At 56.2% G+C, this 26,438-nt stretch overlaps 1 protein-coding gene across 1 annotated transcript in view; it reads right to left on the reverse strand.

Moving 5' to 3' along the window:
• PLEKHA7 (pleckstrin homology domain containing A7) overlaps nt 1-26,438 on the reverse strand; it is an 84,593-nt gene that overhangs the window by 51,939 nt on the left and 6,216 nt on the right. The window contains 2 exon segments of the mRNA XM_078863801.1: nt 22,296-22,353; nt 25,340-25,416. Coding sequence (XP_078719927.1) covers nt 22,296-22,353; nt 25,340-25,416 — 135 coding nt within the window.

The raw sequence follows: 26,438 nt of genomic DNA on the forward strand, positions 1-26,438 counted from the left end.
CTGCTGGGCACGTGACACCTACTACCCCAGTCGAGTGTTCACGTTGGGATGTTGTTGAACTCGAGGAACCAGCGTACGAATCTCACTCGCAAGCGTGACCTGGGGCGTGAGGCTGTCAGCAGCGTGGCTATGATCGCTGCTGCTGCTGCTGCTAAGTGATCCCAATGGAGCAATTTGCGGTGTTGTTTTCGAATTTGGCAAATTTGGACCCTGCTGCCGGCACATGGTGGGCGACTCTTTCGAATACTTACACAGAGCCACTTACCACCACATACACCTACCTACACACAGACTCCTACCTACACACAGCCAACTACCTACACACAGCCACCTACCTAGACACAACCACCTACCTACACACAGACTCCTCCCTACACACAACCACCTACCTACACACAGACTCCTCCCTACACACAGCCACCTACCTACACACAGCCAGCTCCACACTCAGCCAGCCCCACACTTATCCAGCCAATGTTGATGCATTCGAAGGGATTCTGTAAGCCCTACAGAATCCCTTCTACAGCTGTGCCCATGGAGATGGGTTATGGGTGGGGAGAGATTTACGGGGCCGGGGTCGGGGGAGTGGGAGACGGAGGGCGAGAGGGAGGGGGGAGACGTGGGGTAGTGGGAGACGGAGGGCGAGAGGGAGGGGGGGGAGACGTGGGGTAGTGGGAGACGGAGGGCGAGAGGGAGGGGGGGAGACGTGGGGGAGGGGGAGAGAGGGCGCGGCGCAACGACCACGCCGTGCGAGACGGCGAGCGGAGCGCCCGGGAGCTCCACGGCAACAGATCCGAGTGCCCCGAGATCGCACCGAGCCACTGCTGGTGAACACAGCCACCACGCAGACACGACGCCTCCTTCTCATCGTCGTCGTCGTCATAATAATAATAGTATTACGTATTTATTTACACATCCCATCAGCCACGCGGCCTTCCTTGTGCAAGTGCATCTTGTTAGCGCCGTTGGTTCAATGCGAACAGAACTCCGAACCAGTTTCGACAGTGTATCGTCGGCGTTTAAGGCTGAGTCGACATAGGGGAAGGTCGGCCCGCGAACGGTTGTCACTGATGATCGCCGTTCACGTGAATCTATCGCGGGTTGGGGTGTTCAAAGCGCGGTTCACACACACACAGGTGCGCGTGTGTGTGTATATACCCACGCGTGCACACACACGCGTGCACATACTTGTACAAAAACAGCATAAAGATCCCCTGTATAGCCTATACAGTCAGCTGGTGCAAGTGCTGCTCGTGAACATACATGCACAGACACGCACATACGTGCACACACACGTGATACGTGCACACACACGTGCACACTCACACGTGCGCACTCACACGTGCACACACACACGTGCACACGCACACGTGCGCACTCGCACGTGCACACGCACACGTGCATACGTGATCCGTGCACACGCACACGTGATACGTGCACACACACACGTGCGCACACGCACACACGTGCACACACACACGTGCACACGCACCTCGACGGCACTTGCGCGCTCCCTCACCGTCTTCACGCGACTCACGGCTCCGCGTCTTTTGCACCCCCCAAAAAAAAATCTCTCAACATTCCACTCGGGACTCGACAATGATGGGGGAGGAGGAGGAGGAGCAGGAGGAGGGAGGCACAGAGAGAGAGAGAGAGGCGAAACACACAGAGAGAGAAAAGAGAGAGCGCGAGAGGGATGGAGGCGAGGGCGAGCGAGAGAGACGCGTACACTCTCTGGCAGAAAGCAGAGAGAGGGAGAGCTACTGGCCAATTGGGAGAGAGTGCGATGGGAGTTGTTCTGGACAAAGGGTCTCGGAGATGGGGCCCCAGGCATGGATCATGAATATTGACGATGCCCGCGTGGGTAGGTGGGTGGGTGGGGGTGGATGTGGGGGTAGGGTGGTGGGTATGTGGCCGGGCGGGGGGGTATTGTGTGAGCCGGGGTCGGGGTGTGGTGGCACGACAATTTAACAACAACTGCTCCCGCTGCAGGAGAGAAGGCGACGTTTTCAAAAACAAGAAGGGGAAGAAGCGTGGAGAGGATGGCGCCGTGGAGCCATCCCTCTCGCGCGAGACGCACTGGCTTGACTGCTAAGCAAAGTGTAGAATGTTCAAAACTACATCGGGTTTGATGAAACAAAGTAAGTTGTCAATTATGTTTTTGTTTCGATGATGTACCCTCTAAAATAAAGTCTGGCCGTGTCTCGCACCCCCAGGGGATGCAGCGTGCACCCCCAGGGGATGCAGCGTGCACCCCCAGGGGATGCAGCGTGCACCCCCGGGGGATGCAGCGTGCACCCCCGGGGGATGCAGCGTGCACCCCCGGGGGATGCAGCGTGCACCCCCGGGGGATGCAGCGTGCACCCCCGGGGGATGCAGCGTGCACCCCCGGGGGATGCAGCGTGCACCCCCAGGGGATGCAGCGTGCACCCCCAGGGGATGCAGCGTGCACCCCCAGGGGATGCAGCGTGCACCCCCAGGGGATGCAGCGTGCACCCCCAGGGGATGCAGCGTGCACCCCCAGGGGATGCAGCGTGCACCCCCAGGTTAAGAAGAGGAACCACTGCTCCAAGAGACGAGGTGTTCCAGCAGAACACGCGTGTCGGATTACACGCGTGTTCTGGTGGAACAAGCAGACGACTTCACTCAGCTAACCCAATACCACCACGCGTGGTCAAGCGGAACACGGCTAACATCAGTGGCGAGCGACATCGATGTATCACTGAGCGGCATTGATACGTCTATGAGTTCAACCTCAGCTCCGTTGCATTAAATAGAGCATGATGAGTAAGAACAATCGTGCACACGCAGTGATTCTGTGAGGCGTTCTACGGCGTTAAGGTAGCGCTCATGCCAGACACGCAGGGAGCAGTGCATCCACAACCGAAGAGCCAACCAGACACTCACCATCATCTCTACCCCTCACCAAACTCGCCATCATCTCCATCCCTCACCAAACTAGCCAGCCAGACACTCACCATCATCTCTACCCTTCACCAAACTCGCCATCATCTCCATCCCTCACCAAACTAGCCAGCCAGACACTCACCATCATCTCCATTCCTCACCAAACTCGCCATCATCTCCATCCCTCACCAAACTAGCCAGCCAGACACTCGCCATCATCTCCATCCCTCACCAAACTCGCCATCATCTCCATCCCTCACCAAACTAGCCAGCCAGCCACTCACCATCATCTGTACCCCTCACCAAACTCGCTATCATCTCCATCCCTCACCAAACTCGCCATCATCTCCATCCCTCACCAAACTAGCCAGCCAGCCACTCACCATCATCTGTACCCCTCACCAAACTCGCCATCATCTCCATCCCTCACCAAACTAGCCAGCCAGACACTCGCCATCATCTCCATCCCTCACCAAACTAGCCAGCCAGACACTCACCATCATCTCTACCCCTCACCAAACTCGCCATCATCTCCATCCCTCACCAAACTAGCCAGCCAGACACTCACCATCATCTCTACCCCTCACCAAACTCGCCATCATCTCCATCCCTCACCAAACTAGCCAGCCAGACACTCACCATCATCTCCATTCCTCACCAAACTAGCCAGACACTCGCCATCATCTCCATCCCTCACCAAACTCGCCATCATCTCCATCCCTCACCAAACTAGCCAGCCAGACACTCGCCATCATCTCTACCCCTCACCAAACTCGCCATCATCTCCATCCCTCACCAAACTAGCCAGCCAGACACTCACCATCGTCTCTACCCCTCACCAAACTCGCCATCATCTCCATCCCTCACCAAACTAGCCAGCCAGACACTCACCATCATCTCCATTCCTCACCAAACTAGCCAGACACTCGCCATCATCTCCATCCCTCACCAAACTCGCCATCATCTCCATCCCTCACCAAACTAGCCAGCCAGACACTCGCCATCATCTCCATCCCTCACCAAACTAGCCAGCCAGCCACTCACCATCATCTGTACCCCTCACCAAACTCGCCATCATCTCCATCCCTCACCAAACTAGCCAGCCAGACACTCGCCATCATCTCCATCCCTCACCAAACTAGCCAGCCAGACACTCACCATCATCTCTACCCCTCACCAAACTCGCCATCATCTCCATCCCTCACCAAACTAGCCAGCCAGACACTCACCATCATCTCTACCCCTCACCAAACTCGCCATCATCTCCATCCCTCACCAAACTAGCCAGCCAGACACTCACCATCATCTCCATTCCTCACCAAACTAGCCAGACACTCGCCATCATCTCCATCCCTCACCAAACTCCCCATCATCTCCATCCCTCACCAAACTAGCAAGCCAGACACTCGCCATCATCTCTACCCCTCACCAAACTCGCCATCATCTCCATCCCTCACCAAACTAGCCAGCCAGACACTCACCATCGTCTCTACCCCTCACCAAACTCGCCATCATCTCCATCCCTCACCAAACTAGCCAGCCAGACACTCACCATCATCTCCATTCCTCACCAAACTAGCCAGACACTCGCCATCATCTCCATCCCTCACCAAACTCGCCATCATCTCCATCCCTCACCAAACTAGCCAGCCAGACACTCGCCATCATCTCCATCCCTCACCAAACTAGCCAGCCAGACACTCACCATCATCTCTACCCCTCACCAAACTCGCCATCATCTCCATCCCTCACCAAACTAGCCAGCCAGACACTCACCATCATCTCTACCCCTCACCAAACTCGCCATCATCTCCATCCCTCACCAAACTAGCCAGCCAGACACTCACCATCATCTCCATTCCTCACCAAACTAGCCATACACTCGCCATCATCTCCATCCCTCACCAAACTCGCCATCATCTCCATCCCTCACCAAACTAGCCAGCCAGACACTCGCCATCATCTCTACCCCTCACCAAACTCGCCATCATCTCCATCCCTCACCAAACTAGCCAGCCAGACACTCACCATCATCTCTACCCCTCACCAAACTCGCCATCATCTCCATCCCTCACCAAACTAGCCAGCCAGACACTCACCATCATCTCCATTCCTCACCAAACTAGCCAGACACTCGCCATCATCTCCATCCCTCACCAAACTCGCCATCATCTCCATCCCTCACCAAACTAGCCAGCCAGACACTCGCCATCATCTCCACCCCTCACCAGCCAGCCACTCGTGCCAGCTCCACCCCCTGAACGTCACCGCGCCCCCTTCTCCCCTCCCAGTGTTGGGCCTTGAGGCTCAGCGACGCGTGACTCATCGCTGGCGAGGATCCACCTGTCCTTGACGGACACGTGGAGTGGGGGGGGGCTGTTTATTCCGTGCCCCCCACTCCACCTGTCCTTGACGGACACGTGGAGTGGGGGGGGGCTGTTTATTCCGTGCCCCCCACTCCACCTGTCCTTGACGGACACGTGGAGTGGGGGGGGGCTGTTTATTCCGTGCCCCCCACTCCACCTGTCCTTGACTGACACGTGGAGTGGGGGGGGGCTGTTTATTCCGTGCCCCCCACTCCACCTGTCCTTGACTGACACGGGGCTGTTTATTCCGTGCCCCCCACCCCACCCTCCTTCCTCTCCCCACCCCCCTCCCCTTCACTCCTCCCCACCGACCATGCTCTGCACCGCTAAGGCGCAGCACCTGCAGGTCGTTACGAGCGGAACGCGATTTCTTCACGGGGCGTTGCCAGAATGGATCGGGTTGGTGGATCTCAGGAGGAGGAGGCGGAGGCGGTAGTGGTCATGGGAGAGGATGAGTGGACAAGAGGAGGAGGATGGGGTGAGGAGGGAGGAGTAGGAGGAGGTAGTGGTCATGGGAGAGGATGAGTGGACAAGAGGAGGAGGATGGAGTGAGGAGTGAGGAGTAGGAGGCGGTAGTGGTAGTGATGGAGGAGGAGCTGCAGGAGGATGATGAGGTGGTAGTGGTGGTGATTGGGGAGGAGGAAGGGGGTGGGAGGTTGGGGGTGAGGTGTCATTGTTTCTCCTGCTGGTGAATCTCAGGGTGAGTCAAACTCACTGATTATTTGTAAACACCCACTACTCGGATTCCATTAAGAATGAAACCCAGAGACTCAACGCCTAATACATAGCGATCCAGAGACTTTAGTAGATTTTCTTAACATACTCATTAAATGCTGAGTCGATCTAGGGGAGATCCATGAACTGGTTCAGATATCAATCGTCACGATTATCATTCATGGCGGCTGGGAATCCATCTCGAGTAGTCAGGTACGTAACGCAAACAGTAACACACAACACGTACACAAATGTAGAGATCCGCCGTGTAGGATAACAGGCTGAGTCAACCTCTAGAGGCCCAGGACCGGTTCAGATAATCGTCACTGGTGTTAGCCATGAGCGGGAATCGAACTCGGGTCGCCGGGTTCTTAGCGCAGCGCGCGAACCACTGCACCACCGCTCCCCACGATGTACACAACAACAACAACAACAACCGCCATTCGCCACGAAGTGGCGGTGACGTCACCACGGCGCTTGTGCCAGGCTGTGTGCACTTTATGGCCACGTGAAGTGTCGAACTCCCGCTGGCAGGAGGTCACGGGACAGACCCAGGTGCCATGGGTTGACTGAGATGACTGAGATGACTGGCCGATGCACCACCTGTGCCCTCTACTGTGCCAACTTGCTGCGCTTTACCCGCCCGGCGCTCCGCTCGTTGTGAGCGTCGCTCCTCTTGCCCTCCGTTGTCGCTGTATATACAAGACAAAGACAAAGATCCCTAGTAAAGCCTTAACGGACTGTTGGGGCAAGTGCTGTTAGCGAGCACCTATGAAGTTCGGCACGGCACACGAGGGGGTGGGTGGCCAGCACCACGCCCACACATCCATGCCTATTCCACTGCCCTCTCTCCTACGAACAGCCAACAACATAACTTGGCACAACCACGTGAGTTCAATAGAAAGCCCCCTGGCCCCCCACCTCCTGCACCCCCCACTCTCCACCTTTACAGACGCCCCCCCCCCTTCCTCGCTACACGTGGCCCGACTTAGAGCCACGTCTCAGCCGATTGGTTCACGACTTCAAAGTTGTTGATGCGTAAAACGCATAATAAATCTACAGCCCTTCGCCCATCCACTGCTGGATAAAGAAGACTTCACCTCCCCACGCCGTGTCGGCCGTTGGTGGGTGACGAAGGTGGGGGGGGGGCGTTGTTTGACTCTACTTCACCGCGCTGGTCGGTCAGTGTGCGGGTCGAGTCTAGAACCGATGTAAGAAGCCCGTGGCCGGGAATTGAACTCGTCCGTGAGCTGGCTCGCAGTGCAGTGCGCCAACCGCTGCGCCACCGCTCCGGCCAGGAACAACAGCAGGTCAGGGTAACAACAACAGCGGACGGAATGCGCCCTCGGAGCTGGGAGCGTTTCATGTGGAGCGCTGCGTCTCAGCGAGAGTCCGTGACGACACAAACACGAACCACGTGCACACACACCTCGCCCCTCTCCCCACCCCGAAACCCACCACCCACCAACAATAGATCACCACAGAACTCTGCCCCCCTAACTCGACCCCCACCATACCAACGTTGAGCCAGGTGGTGGTGGTGGTGGTGTTTTTTACGCTGCACGTGGCTGCCTGTAACCCGGCACTGTGGATGTTGTTGAGAAACTCTCTTCCCGCGGGCATGCCTCGAGGATGAGCCGTGCCCCTGCTCGCGAGGAGAATGCGGTGCAGCAACGTGTGGACGACTTTCCATCCGTACAATCTGTGTGGGTGCTCCGGTTTCCTCCCACATGCATACACACTCATTGATTGGCCGATAAGAAAAACTGAATAACCCACAGAGGGGAACGCAGAGCTTGGGCAATCGTCGGTAGCGCCGGCTCGTCACCGCGTGGCTGCTGCTGCCTTCCCGCTCGTCTGTGATTCCTCCTCCTGGAGCCTCTGAGTCGTCCCCTCTCTCTCTATGAGTCGCCGTCTCTCTCTATGAGTCGTCCTCTGTCTCTGAGTCGTCCTCTCTCTCTGAGTCGTCTTCTCTCTCCCTGAGTCGCCCTCTCTCTCTGAGTCGTCCTCTCTCTCTGAGTCGTCTTCTCTCTGAGTCGTCCTCTCTCTCTCCGAGTCATCCTCTCTCTCTCCGAGTCATCCTCTCTCTCTGAGTCGTCCTCTCTCTCTCTGAGTCATCCTCTCTCTCTGAGTCATCCTCTCTCTCTGAGTCGTCCTCTCTCTCCCTGAGTCGTCCTCTCTCTCCCTGAGTCGTCCTCTCTCTCTCTGTCTCTACGAGAGCGAGTGGTGGATCCCGTGCGGCGGTGGCGGCGCAGCGCGGTGTGACGAGTCAACATCATCACTACACTCTCCTGAGTGTGATTATAATTACTACACACTCCTGAGTGTGAGTGTGTGTGATTATAACCACTACACACTCCTGAGTGTGAGTGTGTGTGATTATAATCACTCACACTCAGCAGAGGCGACGTCGTGTTGGGCACACGCGCTTTAGTAAACGCTGCACGGCGATAGAGAGACGTGGGGGGGGGGGGAGTTGGGTTTCCAAGCGGCCAGCGAGGGTCGATAAACTCAATTCACGGGATCTGGTTTCCCCCGCGTCTCTCCCCGATTGACAACTCCCCCTGTACCCCCCCCCAACGCCGCCCCTGCCGTGTGCTGCCCCCGTGAGAGTTGTGGGCGCTGTTGTCATAACACGGGAAGTCGTCGGCGTGCTCGTGAACACGAGGAGACCCATGGCGCACACACACACACAGAGACACACACACACACAGAGACACACACGCACACACACACAGACACACACACACACAGACACACACACACACAGAGACACACACACAACAACAACAACAACCGCCATTCGCCACTAAGTGGCGGTGACGTCACCACGACGCTTGTGCCAGGCCATGTGCACCTTGAGGCCACGTGAAGTGTCGAACGCCCGCTGGCAGGAGGTCACGGGGCAGACCCAGGTGCCACGGGTCGACTGACCGAGATGACCGAGATGACTGACTGATGCACCACCTGTGCCCCCTACTGTGCCAACTTGCTGTGCTTTAGCCACCCGGCGCTCTGCTCGTTGTTGTGAGCGTCGCTCCTCCGCCCTCCGTTGTTGTTGGAGGGCGACTGCCTCCAACTGCCCAGTAGCGTCCTTCACGAGCCTCCTCCACTGAGGCCGATCTTGACACCGCTGGTACCAGTCATCGGCAAGTCCACTCAGCTCCACGTCCTCCTGTACCACATCACTCCATCTCTTCTCTAGCCCGTGCCGCGCCCGTTTAGCCCCCTCGATTCGGCCGAACACACACACACACAGAGACACACACACACACAGAGACACACACACACACACAGAGACACACACACACACAGAGACACACACACACACACAGACACACACACAGAGACACACACACACAGAGACACACACACACACAGAGACACACACACACAGAGACACACACACACACACACAGAGACACACACACACACACACAGAGACACACACACACAGAGACACACACACACAGAGACACACACACACAGAGACACACACACACAGAGACACACACACACACACACAGAGACACACACACACACACAGAGACACACACACACACACAGAGACACACACACACACACAGAGACACACACACACAAAGACACACACACACACACAGAGACACACACACACACACAGAGACACACACACACACACAGAGACACACACACACACACACAGAGACACACACACACAGAGACACACACACACACAGAGACACACACACACACAGAGACACACAGAGACACACACACACACACAGAGACACACACACACACAGAGACACACACACACACACAGAGACACACACACACAGAGACACACATACACACAGAGACACACACACACAGAGACACACACACACACACAGAGACACACACACACACCGCACCTGCCATCGGACTTTAACGATCGCGGCTCAGAGAGAAACAGACACGGGCCCCCGCCCCCGCCACCCATGCGATTTGTCCGACGTTTCGCTCCACATGCTTCTTCGCGAACTGTGGGGGCCGTGCTAAGAACCCCCCGCACGCCTCGGTTCAACGTCGCCGTGAGACTTTCGCCCAGGTCGACTCGAGCTGGGATGAGCGGTGTGGTCGAGCGAGGAGCGGTGTGTCGGCATCAACGCTGGGAAGACAAAGGCGGCCGGGAATGTCGCTGACCGCACCCCTCGCGCGCTGTCCCGGCCTTAATAGGCGGCGCCTGATAACAGCCCCTTGCCCCAGCAGTCCGTACAAGGCTACCCGGGGGTCTTTGATCTTTGTCTTTGACCTTTGTGGGTTTCAGGGTGCGCGTATGTTGTGCGCCAGTGGGCGTGCGGGCGTGTGTGCGTCCCTGCGTCTACGTCTCGGCGTGTCTGTGCATTTGTCTGTGTATGTGTGTTCGTCTACCTGTGTGTGTATGTGTCTGTTTGTGTATCTACATGTGGCTGGTGTCTTTGTGTCGATGTATATATGGGTTGACTCCGCCTCAAACGAGTACCTGATGGTACGGTGAGTACACATCAGCCATGGGGAGACAAAGCCGACCGGGCGTGGTGCTGGCTACCCACTCCCCTTGTTTGCCGTGCCGGACTGTGCAGGTGCTGCTCGCTAACAGCACTTGCCCCAACAGTCTGTCGAGGCTATACGGGGGGTCTTTGTGTGAGTGTGTGTGAGAGTCGTGGGCCGAACTGCGAGGAATTAAAGATTGCGTTTCGCCACGCCTCGTGAGAGCCTCGCAACAAACCCACGGGCAGACCCGCTTCTGCCTCCCTGCAGCACGGTAGCCGACTACGTCATACAGCACCACAGCGGCTGTATTTAGTTCGCCAGCATCATCAGCCACCAACATCATCAGCTCATTCTACTGAAATATGGCTTTGCCTACAAACACCTTACAGTTCACCATCATTGGTTCAAGCGACCCTGACTGCTGTTGTCGAAACCCGCGCAGAGTTGTGCTTGTGTTGATCCAGCGCTGCTGAAATGATGGCCACTCAGAAGGAAGACCGCGTGGCTGACGGGATGTGTCAAGAGTGTTAGTTTCACGTGGACGTACAGACGCGTGTGTATGATGGCCTTGCCAGACCGATATCATCAGCAACATCTGTCGCAGTAAACAAACCCGTGGACCGGTTTCGACCTTCTGCGTCTCATCAGCAAAGTCGGGCCGGTTAAACAAATGCCTCTGGGTTGCCAGATGTGAGGGGGAGGTGGAGATGGGGCGGGGGTGAGAAGAGGGGAGCGGCGGTGGTAAACTTGAGTGGGGACCGAACCGTGAGTTTTCACGGGCAAGGTGGAACGGGAGTGAGTTGTGGAGTGAGTGTACGTAGTGTGTGTACGCGTATGATTGGCGTAAAGAATGCGTGAGTCAGTAAGTAAGGAGTGCTACATTCCTGCCCGCTTGGGTCAATTTTTATTTTAATCAGGAAGGCGTGGGACGTCAGAGGGCCACACACACACACACACCCCTAACCACACGTCCTCACACACACACACAGCCCTAACCACACGTCCACACACACACAGCCCTAACCACACGTCCTCTCACACACACACACCCCTAACCACACGTCCACACACACACACAGCCCTAACCACACACACACACACAGCCCTAACCACACGTTCACACACACACACACACACCCCTAACTACACGTCCTCACACACACACACACCCCTAACCACACGTCCTCACACACACACCCCTAACCACACGTCCACACACACACACACCCCTAACCACACGTCCTCACACACACACCCCTAACCACACGTCCTCAAACACACACACACAGCCCTAACCACACGTCCTCACACACACAGCCCTAACCACACGTCCTCACACACACACACCCCTAACTACACGTCCACACACACACACCCCTAACCACACGTCCTCACACACACACCCCTAACCACACACCCCTAACCACACGTACTCACATACACACACCCCTAACCACACGTCCACACACACACACACACAGCCCTAACCACACGTCCTCACAAACACACACACCCCCAACCACACGTCCACACGCACACACACAGCCCTAACCACACACACACACAGCCCTAACCACACGTTCACACACACACACACACACCCCTAACCACACGTCCTCACACACACACACACACCCCTAACCACACGTCCTCACACACACACCCCTAACCACGTCCTCACACACACACACACCCCTAACCACACGTCCTCACACACACACACCCCTAACCACACGTTCACACACACACACCCCTAACCACACACTCACACAGCCCTAACCACACGTCCTCACACACACACACCCCTAACCACACGTCCTCACACACACACCTAACCACACGTCCACACACACACACACACACCCCTAACCACACGTCCTCACACACACACACACCCCTAACCACACGTCCACACACACACACACACCCCTAACCACACACACACACACCTAACCACACGTCCACACACACACACCCCTAACCACACGTCCTCACACACACACACAGCCCTAACCACACACACACCCCTAACCACACGTCAACACACACACACAGCCCTAACCACACGTCCACACACACACACCCCTAACCACACGTCCTCCCACACACACACACCTCTAACCACACGTCCTCACACACACACACCCCTAACCACACGTCCTCACACACACACCCCTAACCACACGTCTTCACACACACACCCCTAACCACACGTCCTCACACACACACACACCCCTAACCACACGTTCACACACACACACACAGCCCTAACCACACGTCCACACACACACACCCCTAACCACACGTCCTCACACACACACACCCCTAACCACACGTCCTCACACACACACCCCTAACCACACGTCCTCATACACACACACTCCTAACCACACGTTCACACACACACACACCCCCCTAACCACACGTCCTCACACACACACACACACACCCCTAACCACACGTCCACACACACACACACACCCCTAACCACACACACACACACCTAACCACACGTCCACACACACACACCCCTAACCACACGTCCTCACACACACACACAGCCCTAACCACACACACACACACCCCTAACCACACGTCAACACACACCCCTAACCACACGTCCTCACACACACACCCCTAACCACACGTCCTCACACACACACCCCTAACCACACGTCTTCACACACACACCCCTAACCACACGTCCTCACACACACACCCCTAACCACACGTTCACACACACACACACAGCCCTAACCACACGTCCACACACACACACACACACCCCTAACCACACGTCCTCACACACACACCCCTAACCACACGTCCTCACACACACACACTCCTAACCACACGTTCACACACACACACACCCCTAACCACACGTTCACACACACACACACCCCTAACCACACGTCCTCACACACACACACACACCTAACCACACGTCCACACAAACACACTCCTAACCACACGTCCACACACACACACCCCTAACCACACGTCCACACACACACACACAGCCCTAACCACACGTCCACACACACACACCCCTAACCACACGTCCCTACACACCTACACATCCCTAACCACACGTCCACACACACACCCCTAACCACACGTCCACATACACACAGCCCTAACCACACATCCTCACACACACAGCCCTAACCACACGTCATCCCACACACACACAGATCCCCAGAATAGTCTGTAACAGGCTGCTGTGACAAGTGATGTTAGCGAGGAACTATTGATGACAGCACGCCGGACGAGTAGCGTGGGGAGCACCACGCCCAGCCGCCTTTGTCTCCCACCAACACTCACACACGCGATACCACGAAATAAAAACGCAAAGATCCCCCGTGTGACCTTCACTAGCATCTCGGGGCAAGTGCTGTTAGCGAGCACCTATTGAGGCCGACACGGCGCACGAAGGGGTGGTGTGTGTAGGATCAGGCGCGCCCGTCTGTGCCTCCCCCTTGCTGATGTGCACGCAACGCAGCGGGTACCGGTTGTTGTAAGTTGAGTCGTTTCAGATATCACTCGCTGCTCACGCTCGCCGTGGCCCCGAATGGAACTCGGGGTGAGCGGGTTGGGAGCGCATTGGGCTGACCCACGACGCAACGAATCCTCGTCAGTGCCTCCGCACGCACTATCTCTCTCGAAAAAGGCAAAGATCCCCCAGATAGCCTTTAACAGGCTGCTGGGGCAAGTGCTGCTTGCAAGCACCGATCAAGGTCGGCACGACGCGTGGGTGGTCAGCACCACGTGTTAATGATGTTTACACATCGCACCAGATGCTCAATTTTAAGGCTGAGCTGACCTACGGGGATGGTTCAGGACCGGTTCAAATATCGAACTCGGATCGCCGGGTTCGTAAGCGCAGCGCGCTAACCACCACACTACCGCTCCCCACTAACACACGCTCACACACGACCCCACACACGCACATACACTCTCTTACATAAATCACTCGCGGAAAATAACTCGACACGCTCACACGTGCGTGTGAGCCATTCTAATTACGCGCACGCACGCGCACGCACCTCGTGTCCTAGTGTGGATGAGGGCGCACGTGCGCATTCCTGTGCGTGTGGGGAGCGGTAGTGTCGTGTGTGGGGAGCGGTGTAGGCGTCGTGGTGAGCGAGCCGTGCCACGATCCCGGCCCCCCGAGTCCCGCTCAGAGGCACACACACGCACAAGTGCAGAGTGTCTGATTAACACCCGTGGACTCGGTCCTGGGCATTAAATTAAAACAAAAGTAGCTGGTCCCGTGTGTAAACATCATCACGAGGGAGACAAAGGCGGCCAGGCGTGGTCCTGGCCACCCGGGGGGGGTCTTTGTCTTTGTAGGGTGGTGTGTCCCACGTGTGCTGTACTACCCTACACCGTCGATTGGTGCACGAGCCTCTCCTAGATCGACTCAGCCTTGAATGTGGCATGTGTGGGAAGCGGTGGCACAAGTGGTCAGCGCACTGCGCTACGAACTCGGCTACTTAGAAGTCAGTTGTGAATGTCCTCGATCTTAAATGAGTACCGAGTGCGGTGTGTCTGAAACTCAGCACAAGGGAGACAAAGGCGGCTAGGCGGTGTTCTGTTTACACCTCCCCTTCCCATTCGCTTTACTTACATCAATAGGTGCCCGCAAACAACGCTTGCCCCAAAACTATATAGGTCTGCCAAGGGGATCGGGTGTGTGTATGTTGTGTGTGTGTGTGTAGGGTGTGTGTGTGTAGGGTGTGTGTGTATGTAGGGTGTGTGTGTGTAGGGTGTGTGTGTATGTAGGGTGTGTGTGTGTAGGGTGTGTGTGTGTAGGGTGTGTGTATGTATTCGTGCTGGAACCATGCATCGATTATGTTGAGAAAGCTAGACGTTGTTATGCCCACCCCTGCCACATGAATGTGGAATTCATACTGCAGGCGCATGCATGTGGACTGCCTGTGGACTTTGTTTACGAATGTATCCGACTCACGTTTTCTGTTCCGGCCGCTAGAGGCCGCTACATTCACCACAAGATCAATTAATTGTTTCATTGAATCGAATCAGGACGACATCGGATTGCGTTTCTCATTTCGTCGGCTCGGGTCACTCTACCCTGGTCTCTGAGTTGCCCCTCCTCAGTGCCCTGGTCAACAGACTGATGGGCCAGTGCTGTGAGCGAGCGTCGATGACGGCCGGAACAGCACGCGAGGAGGGAGGTGGGGGGCCAATTCCACGCCCGGCCGCCTTTGTTTCCCCAGTGCTGATGTTTTGCACACCACACCTACTTGCTCATTTGAGGCTGTGTCGACCTAGGGGAGGCCCAGGACCATTTACGATATTCGTCGCTGGTGTTGGCCGGGTTCCACGCTGCGCCAGCGCTCCCCAAATCGACGCGCAACGACAACCGCCCTTCACCACACCCCGTGGCGGCGACGTCACCACGACGCCTGTGCCACGCTAGGTGCACCTTGATGCCACGTGCAGAAGCGTGGAAGGCTCGCTGCGAGCAGGTCACGGGACAGACGCACACACACACACATATATACCACACAGACAGAGATCCCCGTAGAGTCTTGACATATTGCATTAGGGATAAGTGCTGTTAGCGAGCACCTATAAAGGCCGGGACGGCACACGAGGGGGTGGGTGGCCAGCACCACGCCCGGCCGCCTTTGTCTCCCCAGTGGCGATGTTTACACATCGCACCAGGTACTCATTTGAGGCTGTGTCGACCTAGGGGAGGCCCAGGACCATTTACGATATTCGTCGCTGGTGTTGGCCGGGTTCCACGCTGCGCCAGCGCTCCCCAAATCGACGCGCAACGACAACCGCCCTTCACCACACCCCGTGGCGGCGACGTCATCACGACGCCTGTGCCACGCTAGGTGCACCTTGATGCCACGTGCAGAAGCGTGGAAGGCTCGCTGCGAGCAGGTCACGGGACAGACGCACACACACACATATATACCACACAGACAGAGATCCCCGTAGAGTCTTGACATATTGCATTAGGGATAAGTGCTGTTAGCGAGCACCTATAAAGGCCGGGACGGCACACGAGGGGGTGGGTGGCCAGCACCACGCCCGGCCGCCTTTGTCTCCCCAGTGGCGATGTTTACACATCGCACCAGGTACTCATTTGAGACTGAGTCGACCTAGGGGATGCCCACGTACACATACGGACACGCACACGCGGGGGGCGACTTTGACCGCGCTGCGTCTCTGTGGTCGCGGTCTGTCTGCGTCACCTTCGCCCGGCTTCCACTGAACACGACAGAGCCATGTGGGTGGGGGGCGCGGGGAGAGTGAGGGGGGTGACTGCGGCTGTGCTCAACAAGTCGGCAGAGGCAGCCGCAACACGGACGGAGCCGCAGCCCCGGGGGCTCCAGCCTTGAGTACAAGACAGGCGCACTCACTATCACTCACACAACAACCAAGGGCAGATGCAGTACATTATTGTGTTCCGACTTACGAACGTATCTACTTACGAACAGGTGTCGGGAAATATGTATGTTCGTAAGTCGAAGACTCTGAATATGTATTTACACTGGAGGAATCCCATGAGCTATAATGCTGTTTCACAGACGGCTGCCCGTATTGCCCCTCGCTCTCGCTGTGTGCCGAGACGTCTTGAAGCCGGACACAAAGTGCCCTGATCCCCCCCCCCATCTCCCTCGCCCCACCTTTCAACAACTCCGCTACTGCCGCAACACAATTGCTTCGCCAATCATCCCGCCAGCGCTTGCATCGTTCACAACCATTCTGCTGTTCCCCATTCTGTCGACCGCCGCCCCCCTCCCCTCCTCGCGAGCGGCGCCCGGGGCGGCCGACTCGCCCGCCCCACCCTTGGGCGGACCACAATGATAGCAGAGACCACAACAGAGACCACAACAGAGTTCTAGATTTGAAGCTTTCGTGACTGCAAGGATTCATACTCTTAGTTTTTTCGGTAAAGTCACGTAGGTATAAAATGAAATTAAAATTAATAAAAGTAATAATAGAAATAAAATAATAATACAATAAAAAATCACGACGTTTCAGAGGCAACACAAGTCTCCGTCATCAGGTGGGACCGTCACAGCCAGATTTGCTGTATCAAGTGAGGCAGGGATTCCAAGATGCAAGTTCTGATGACGGAGACTTGTGTTGCCTCCGAAACGTCGTGATTTATTATTATTTTAATATTTTATTTCTATTACTACAATTATTAATTTTAATTTCATTTTTTACTTACGTGACTTTACCGAAAAAACTAAGCGTATAGACCACAACAGAGATCACAACAGAGACCACAACAACCTCGTTCCCCTCCACCCACGTGTCGCTCGCCGCCCGATCGTCACGCGCGGCGGTTCCCCATCTATTTCCCAAGGGGGGTTTCGCGTGCCACGAGGATGTGGAATGTGTTTGTCTGCCTATAGATAGACACCCCGGGCCATGTCAGGGCTCAGCCTTGGCCTCCTCGTACCCCCCACTGCCGACTCCCCACCTCCCTCCCTCCCCCCGCCATACCCGCATCACATCACCTACAGCTGTACACACAGCGTGGCCCGGAGTGCCGCAAATAAAGGGCGAGTTTCACAGCGGGATTGTTAATTTAATCATTATTATTATTATTATCACCACGCTCAGCTCGGCACGTGTGGTATGCGCCAGGCATGGTCCAGTTGTCAAATGGCTACCTGCGAGTCTCGAGACTCGTTCACAGAATATCAGAATCAGAATACGGAGTCATGCTGGAGGAATCCGATGAGCTGTAAAGTTCTTTTTCACAGGTGCCCACTGGCTTTGAGGAGGCTCGTGCGTTGTTGGGATGCCGCCACCGCGGTGTGACGCTGCTCAGCTGCGCGCCGGACTTTCAATTTCAGAGGTCGCCGGTTCGATTCGATCTCCCGGCAGGTGGAATAATGGAGCGAGATTCTTAAACCCTGCGGCTGCCGTCGCCTCTAGTCCACGCAGCAGCATCACTGAGTTCACCGCAGTCGATGGTGGGTTCATCGTCTGTAGTGTGGGCACGCCCATCTCCTTCCATACGTCTGGCCAGCGCGGAAGAGTAGGCCAAATGCCCTCTAGAGGGCCTCTCTAAAGCTCCTCATAATTGACGACATTCCGACAGCAGTGGCATGAGCGAACACCTTCAGGGCTGCACCTTCACCTATCCAATTGTGAGTCGCGTGACTCATTTTCCAAGTGGGTCCTACTCTGGGATAGCCGAGCTCAGGGGAGTTAACTCACCCACCCACCCATCACCACCACCACCGTCACCGCCACCGCCGCCTCTCCCCCATTACAACTGCAATGGGCCTCCTCGTCCCGCCACGCTCCATTCCGAGCCCCCGAGTGGTTGACCCTATCTGCCGATGAGATTCCGAGCGGCTTCCGCGTGCTCCACTCACGGCCTCGGTGCCTCTATTCTTAGGGCGTCCTGATACCACATCCGCAACGACAACAACACACAGACACACACACACAGACACACTATTCCCAGGGACACCACGGGTGTGAGGTCACACTGTGTACGGGTGGAGCATGCCTGCAGCAGGCGAGGTGCGGACCACAAAGCTATGGACAGAAATTCACGGAATTACAAAAAATCCAGGACCCACGGGCAGCCTGCACTCATACCGCACAGGCAGACTATTGCCTACTCCTCCATTTCCGTGACGACTCAGAGATCTAACCCGGGTCGGAACTCCATGCCACCACTCACCCACCGACCCACTCGCCCACTCGCCCACCCACTCACTCGCCCACCCATTCACTCACCCACTCGCCCACCCACTCACCCACCCACTCACCCACTCACCCACTCGCCCACCCACTCACCCACTCACTCGCCCACCCACTCACCCACCCACTCACCCACCCACTCGCCCACCCACTCACCCACTCACTCGCCCACCCACTCACCCACCCACTCACCCACCCATTCACTCACCCACTCGCCCACCCACTCACCCACCCACTCACCCACTCACCCACTCACCCACCCACTCACCCACTCACCCACTCGCCCACCCACTCACCCATTCACCCACCCACTCACCCACTCACCCACCCACTCACCCACTCACCCACTCGCCCACCCACTCACCCACTCACCCACCCACTCACCCACTCGCCCACCCACTCACCCACCCACTCACCCACTCGCCCACCCACTCACCCACTCACCCACTCGCCCACCCACTCACCCACTCACCCACCCACTCACCACACTGCAGATCAACTCACGTCTCTCTCTCTCTGCTTCTTTCCTCGCACCGCTCCACTTTGGAATTCCCTCCTCCCATCGTAATCGTCGTCTCTTTGCCCCCAAGCTCTTACAACAATAACCTCGCTCAATGCAAACAAGGTTTTACACTCGTATCTACATTACATCTGTGACAGTGCTGTTCGTTCCTGACCGCTTGGCATTCTCGGCCTGTGCTTTGCAACTGCGATTTTAGCTCCCCTTTCTCTCTCTCTCTTTCTCTCTGCTATCTTATCTTCTCCTTCTCCACTCTCCCGAGGCTCTCTCTTATCTCTCTCCACTCACCCTGCGCTCTCTCTTATCCCTCTCCACTCTCCCTTCTCTTCTCCTCTCTCTCCGCTCTCCCCGCTCTCCCTTCCCCCTCTCGCTTCTCTTTCCACACATTGAGGGGGGGGGGTGGAGAGGGGCGGTGGGGATGTCGCGCTAATAAAACAGAGAGGCGCGCTCCCCTCCCTTCACCCCTGCCACGCAACTGTGGACATCACCCGGTGCCCGCTCGGGGCCGATCCCAGGCGCGAGTTCCTCTCCCTGCGCCCGAGGGAGCCAAGCGCTCTGTAAACTCTCGTTCCGCGTGCCACGGCTCTTGCCTCGCCCTTCTTACATCAGCCCGCGTTGGGAGCTGAACGAGCGAGCCCGACCCTGGCTGATGGGACACTGAATGTCTAAAACCGGGCCAAGAGTTTTGCGAGTCTCGAAACAATTCTGCTGAAATGATGCACAACCCCAGAGGGGTTGGATGTGTACAGAAGTAATTTCATTTATTAACTAGCAACGCGAACGTCCTTTGGACGTGACCGTCCTGGCAGCCAGCCAGCCAGACTGCAAAACTTTTTTATTTTATAACATAATACGAATTAAGATGTGGAGAGATGGATATTACAAAGAGAGACCTCTGCTGATTGATTTTGTTAAGCAAATTCAGTTTTGCAATCCACTGGGCCAATGAGGATGTATATTTATAATTGGCATTGTGGCAGAGGTGTGCAGTTGGAGGCACCCCGGCCACCCTGGTTAATATTGCCTCTACGTGCGTCCCGACCAGCACGTTCCAGCGCGCCGCCTGCTTGGCAGGGGACGTTGTAGACCCCGTGGCGTTGCTGGAAGGAGGGTCGAGCGAGCCATTGGGTGCCAGCATCACGGTCACAATTTTTTGCCAAATTTTAATAACTTGCTGACAATGTTTTATGTATCATTTCATTGGAATTACCACGTAGCAACATCGCCCCCTACTGGCGGTAACAGGGTGGTGGGCAGCGCAGTGCCCTACAGCTTGAAGCATCCTGTGTGAAGTCTGTATTATTCTCACCCTGTTCTGCAATTATTTCCTCCGGCATCTACACCCTACTCTTACCCCACACCTACCCCACGCCTACCCCTACCCCACACCTACCCCACGCCTACTCCACACCTACCCAACGCCTACTCCACACCTACCACACACCTACCCCTACCCCACACCTACCCCACGCCTACTCCACACCTACCACACACCTACTCCTACCCCACACCTACCCCTACCCCACACTTACCCCACGCCTACTCCACACCTACCCCACACCTACTCCTACCCCTACCCCACCCCTACCCCACCCCTACCCCACACCTACCCCACACCTACTCCTACCCCTACCCCACACCTACCCCACACCTACTCCTACCCCACACCTACCCCACACCTACCCCACACCTACCCCACACCTACCCCTACCCCACACCTACCACACACCTACCCCACACCTACCCCACACCTACCCCACACCTACCCCACACCTACCCCACACCTACCCCACACCTACCACACATCTACCCCACACCTACCCCACACCTACCACACACCTACCCCTACCCCACACCTACCACACACCTACCCCACGCCTACTCCACACCTACTCCTACCCCTACCCCACACCTACCCCACACCTACCCCTACCCCACACCTACCACACACCTACCCCACACCTACCCCACACCTACCACACACCTACTCCACACCTACCCCACACCTACCCCACACCTACCCCTACCCCACACGTACCCCACACCTACTCCTACCCCACACATACCCCACACCTACCCCACACCTACCCCTACCCCACACCTACCACACACCTACCCCACGCCTACTCCACACCTACTCCTACCCTTACCCCACACCTACCCCACACCTACCCCACACCTACCCCACACCTACCCCACACCTACCCCTACCCCACACCTACCACACATCTACCCCACACCTACCCCACACCTACCACACACCTACCCCACGCCTACTCCACACCTACTCCTACCCCTACCCCACACCTACCCCACACCTACCCCTACCCCACACCTACCACACACCTACCACACACCTACTCCTACCCCACACCTACCCCACACCTACCCCACACCTACCCCTACCCCACACCTACTCCTACCCCTAACCCACACCTACCCCACACCTACCCCACACCTACCCCACACCTACCCCTCTTACCGTTCCCCCTGCGACCCCCCGCACAGCCGCGCAGGGGATGATGCGAGCCCGGTGGGGAGGGGGTCAGGTGGGGGAGGGTGGCGTCATTACTCACTCTATGAAGAAGCTGGCTCCTTCAGGCGTGAAGCCTTCCTCCCAGCCGCGGGGCAGGTCTGCCGGAGGGGGATCAGGACAGGGGAGGGGGCAGGGGGGAGGATTGGGGGAGGGGAGACCAGCAAAGTTCAAGGGCAGCAGGGTAGAGGGGCAGCAGGGAGGGGGAGCAGGGAGGGAGAAGCCAAGTCAGAATGGCCCTGGATGCGAACTCCCGTGTCGCTGTGTAAGAATCCGGTCCCTGGGGGGTGGGGGGGTGTAATTGAGGCTGGGCCCATGCCATCATCAAGTCCAATGGACATCATCAAGTCTAATAGACCAATAGACTTGATGATGGCATGGAACGCGACACTTGAACGCGTCTGCTCGTCTCCCGCGATCTCGACACGACGACTACATCTTGACCTCGCTTCTCGGTGAGACACGGTGCCATCGCCTTCACGATTCCCGCTCGGCTCTTGAGAAGAGACGAAGAGGAGACTTCAGAACCAGTGGGATGTATATGAATGGAGCACGCTCTATGCTCGAGACACACACAGGCTGGAGCGATGGTGCAAGAACTGTAACTCTATGAGTTTGATTCCCGGCTACGGCTAACATCAGTAGCGAGTGACATCCGAGCCGGGTTCTAAGGTACCCGCTTTCACCGACACGCGCTGGCCAGCGTGGTGATGTATGGAACTTCCCATCATCGACACTGCGTGGGGAGGATCATCATCGAGCACTGGATTGACACACACACAGCATGTTCTTCCTATGTACTTGCACACATACACAAAGACAAATATCCCCCGTATAGCCTTAACCTATTTTTGGGGCAAGTGCTGTTCGCCAGAGCCCATTAAAGGCCGCCACGGCACACGCATGGGTGTGTGGCCAGGATCACGCCCGGCCGCCTTTGTCTCCCCATCGTTGATGGCGTACACACCGTAGCTGATACTCATGGGAGGCTGAGTCAGATATTCGCCACCGATGTTGGCCGTGAGCGGGATTCGAACGCGGGTCGACGGGTTCGCTAACCACTGCGCCACCACTCCCCCGCCGTGTTATACCCAGCCAGACACATCCAGTATTGATCAATCACACACGCGCACACAGATACCCGTGATGATGATGAATATTGATATGCGTGGTGATTAATATTGATGTATATATTACGAGTATTGATGAAACGCTACATCCGTGGGGTGTTCTCAGAGCGTTTTACATCACTGAACGATATTGGCGAGCAGCGATGCCCAGGGACAGTCAACAGCAACATCCCAACACATCCGTCAATAGCACTGGGTGGTCTTTACATAATAATAATAATATGTAATAGGTGACGTTTCGGACAATGGCCCTTCTTCAGAGCACATGCCAACTCGAGTATCTAAAAGGGCACCCCCTGTGGCAGCTGTCCCTATGCGGCAATGGGCGACTCAGGCACTTGGCCTCAGTCCGCCAGAGTAGCGGGCGATGATTGCTGCCGTGTGCAATTCCCATTGAGTACTGCATAAGACAAATATCCCTCGTATAGCCTTGACAGACTATTGGGGCAAGGGCCGTTTAAGTAGCGCACACAGACACATATGCACAATAATGTGTGTACACAAGCTATCAATATGCCTTGCAAACGAAATTCTACGAAGCTATAAACCCTTAACAACTCTGGGGTATACATTTTATATTTTACAACCTGCTTTCATTGGATAACCTATTGCCAGGGATATCACGCTTTGAGTGAGAAACTCAACAGCCATAGCCAGCAAGTGAGCTCGTAAATCACGACACACATTGGCTGACAACGCATACTCACGCCTCGTTCCCCATGTGTGTCTCTGCACATTAAAATATATGCAATGGTTTTGACACATCCCATCAGCCAGACGACTTTCTAGAAGCGTGTAAGGGACGTTGCAGCGTTGTGGGATGCAATTACACGAATCACGCTCGACAAAGCAGCATTGTTATTGAAAGTGTAGATTTGTTAGCATCATGGCTTTAACAGCACAGCGCAAACCATGGGCCGGTTTGAACGTTCAACGTCTCATCAGCGGAACAAGTGCTGGTGAACTTGCCAGAATGGTTATATGATAGGGCACTACCTCTGTTAGATATGGCTCACGGTTCAACGCATACATCTCTATCGATAAACAACACAACCTAATCATTCGCGTCTCTGTGGTGAATGTAACTAAATCAATAACGCGCTTTCTTTCCGCATGCATCTCTCAACACATCAACACATAAGTACACGGTGTTCATTTGTTTAACGGCGTAAAGACGATCCCCTTGTACCGACAATATCCATCGCACCCCAAGTGTATCAACAGCTTATACATCACCTGCGGCCCAACGATCTCTTCCGGTCGGCGTCAATAAACTCTCACAACAACAATAACAACAACGACATCATTGAATCAAATCCTCGCCGACTGCTTCCCAGGCTGACGCTCCTCTCTCCCCGACCTCGAGTCGCCCCGTGACACTGCCTACACTGCCCACACCACCACGGACAGTGGATGAACATCGCACGCTAACAATGGGGAGGGCGAGGGGCGTTCGATCTCAATCTTTGAACCCTGCAGCCTAACGCCTGGAGACGCCTTCGCGCCCAATTGTGCCATAAAACTCACCACCACCACCGCCACAATCGACGCCCAAAGTCCACCGGCAGTTGAAAGCCAGCAGGTTGGGGGGTCACGGCAGGGCGCATTCAAATCGCAGGCCGCAGTGGGTTGGTCGAGCGGCCACCGTGACGGCCGCCGAGCCCGCGCCCAGAGCTCATCGGTTTGTTGCACGCGACCGGTTGCGAGCAGTTGCGTGCAACCGGTTGCGACTCGCACTCGTCAGGACAGGATCGACACTGAAGTGGATCGTGACAGTGACTAAGCATGGCAGTAGCAGTAGCAGTGGCGGTAGAAGAGTGACAGGGAGGCGACTGACCACCGATGAGCGAGTGGGTAGCCGGATTAAATCGGTGAGTGCTGGATCATCACTACATGCATTGAGTGTGTTTATTATGATTCGACCTCAATAGGAGCTCGCTAACAGCGCGTGTCTCACCTGAGCGGCGGCGATGCCCCGTGGACACGGGTTCACTGGTGCGGGGGTGCAGCCACGTGGTACTGCGCGTGTCCTCACTGTGCACACACACGCACGCAGAGTGATGCACACGTCAGCCGTGGTCTATCCACTGCTGCACGAAGGCCTCCCCCAAGCGCGCCGCCACCTCTCCGCTGCCTCGAGACGCGACAACAAAGTCACCGAGCTCCGGGACGCGACGAGCCGACCTCATCGACTCCTCCACGGACGGACGCCGCCCCCTCCCCTGCCTGCCACTCCGTCACCGGTCTCGACCCTCAGCCCTTCGAGGCGTGACGGCGTCCTGCGCGAGCCCCAACCACCGTCTCTTGCCGCACCTCTCCGTGTGGTTCCGAGCAGACACCCCCACCGCTCCACGCCTCTTTGCGCATCGCTCGGGTGTTGTTCCATTCAATTGTTTCTGTCTCATGTCAATTTAGATTTGAAGCTTTCGTGACTGCAGGGATCCATGCTCTTTGGTTCTTTCGGTAAAGTCACGTAGGTATAAAATGTAATAAATTACGACGTAGCTTTCCCACCTGATGACGGACGCTTGTGTTGTGCCCGAAACGTCGTGATTTATTTTATTTTATACCTACGCGACTTTACCGAAAGAACGAAAGAGTATCTATCTCATGTACTTTGTTAGAGACGTCTACGCGAGTGCAAAGACAAAGATCCCCCGTATATCGTTAGACGGACTGTTGGGGCAAGTGCTGTTAGCGAGCAGCACCTGTGAAGGCCGGCACGGCACAAGGTGGGGGGGACGGGGTTGAACACAACACCACGCCCGGCCGCCTTTGTCTCGCCAGTGCTGATGTTTTACACATCGCACCAGGTACTCATCTGAGGCTGAGTCGACCTAGGGGAGGCCCAGTGCCGGTTCAAAATGCCTCACTGGTGTTGGTCGCGAGCAGAAAGAGTTGCCGGGTTTGCAGCAGAGCGCGCTAACCACTACGCCACCGCTCCCCTCACACGGACACAAAACAAAGACAAAGATCGCCCGTATAGCCTGTAACAAACTGTTGGGGCAAGTGCTGTTAGCGAGCACCTATAAAGGCCGGGACGGCACACGAGGGGG

Source organism: Lampetra fluviatilis, chromosome 16 (assembly GCF_964198595.1).
Source record: "Lampetra fluviatilis chromosome 16, kcLamFluv1.1, whole genome shotgun sequence".
Classification (NCBI taxonomy): Eukaryota; Metazoa; Chordata; class Hyperoartia; order Petromyzontiformes; family Petromyzontidae; genus Lampetra; species Lampetra fluviatilis.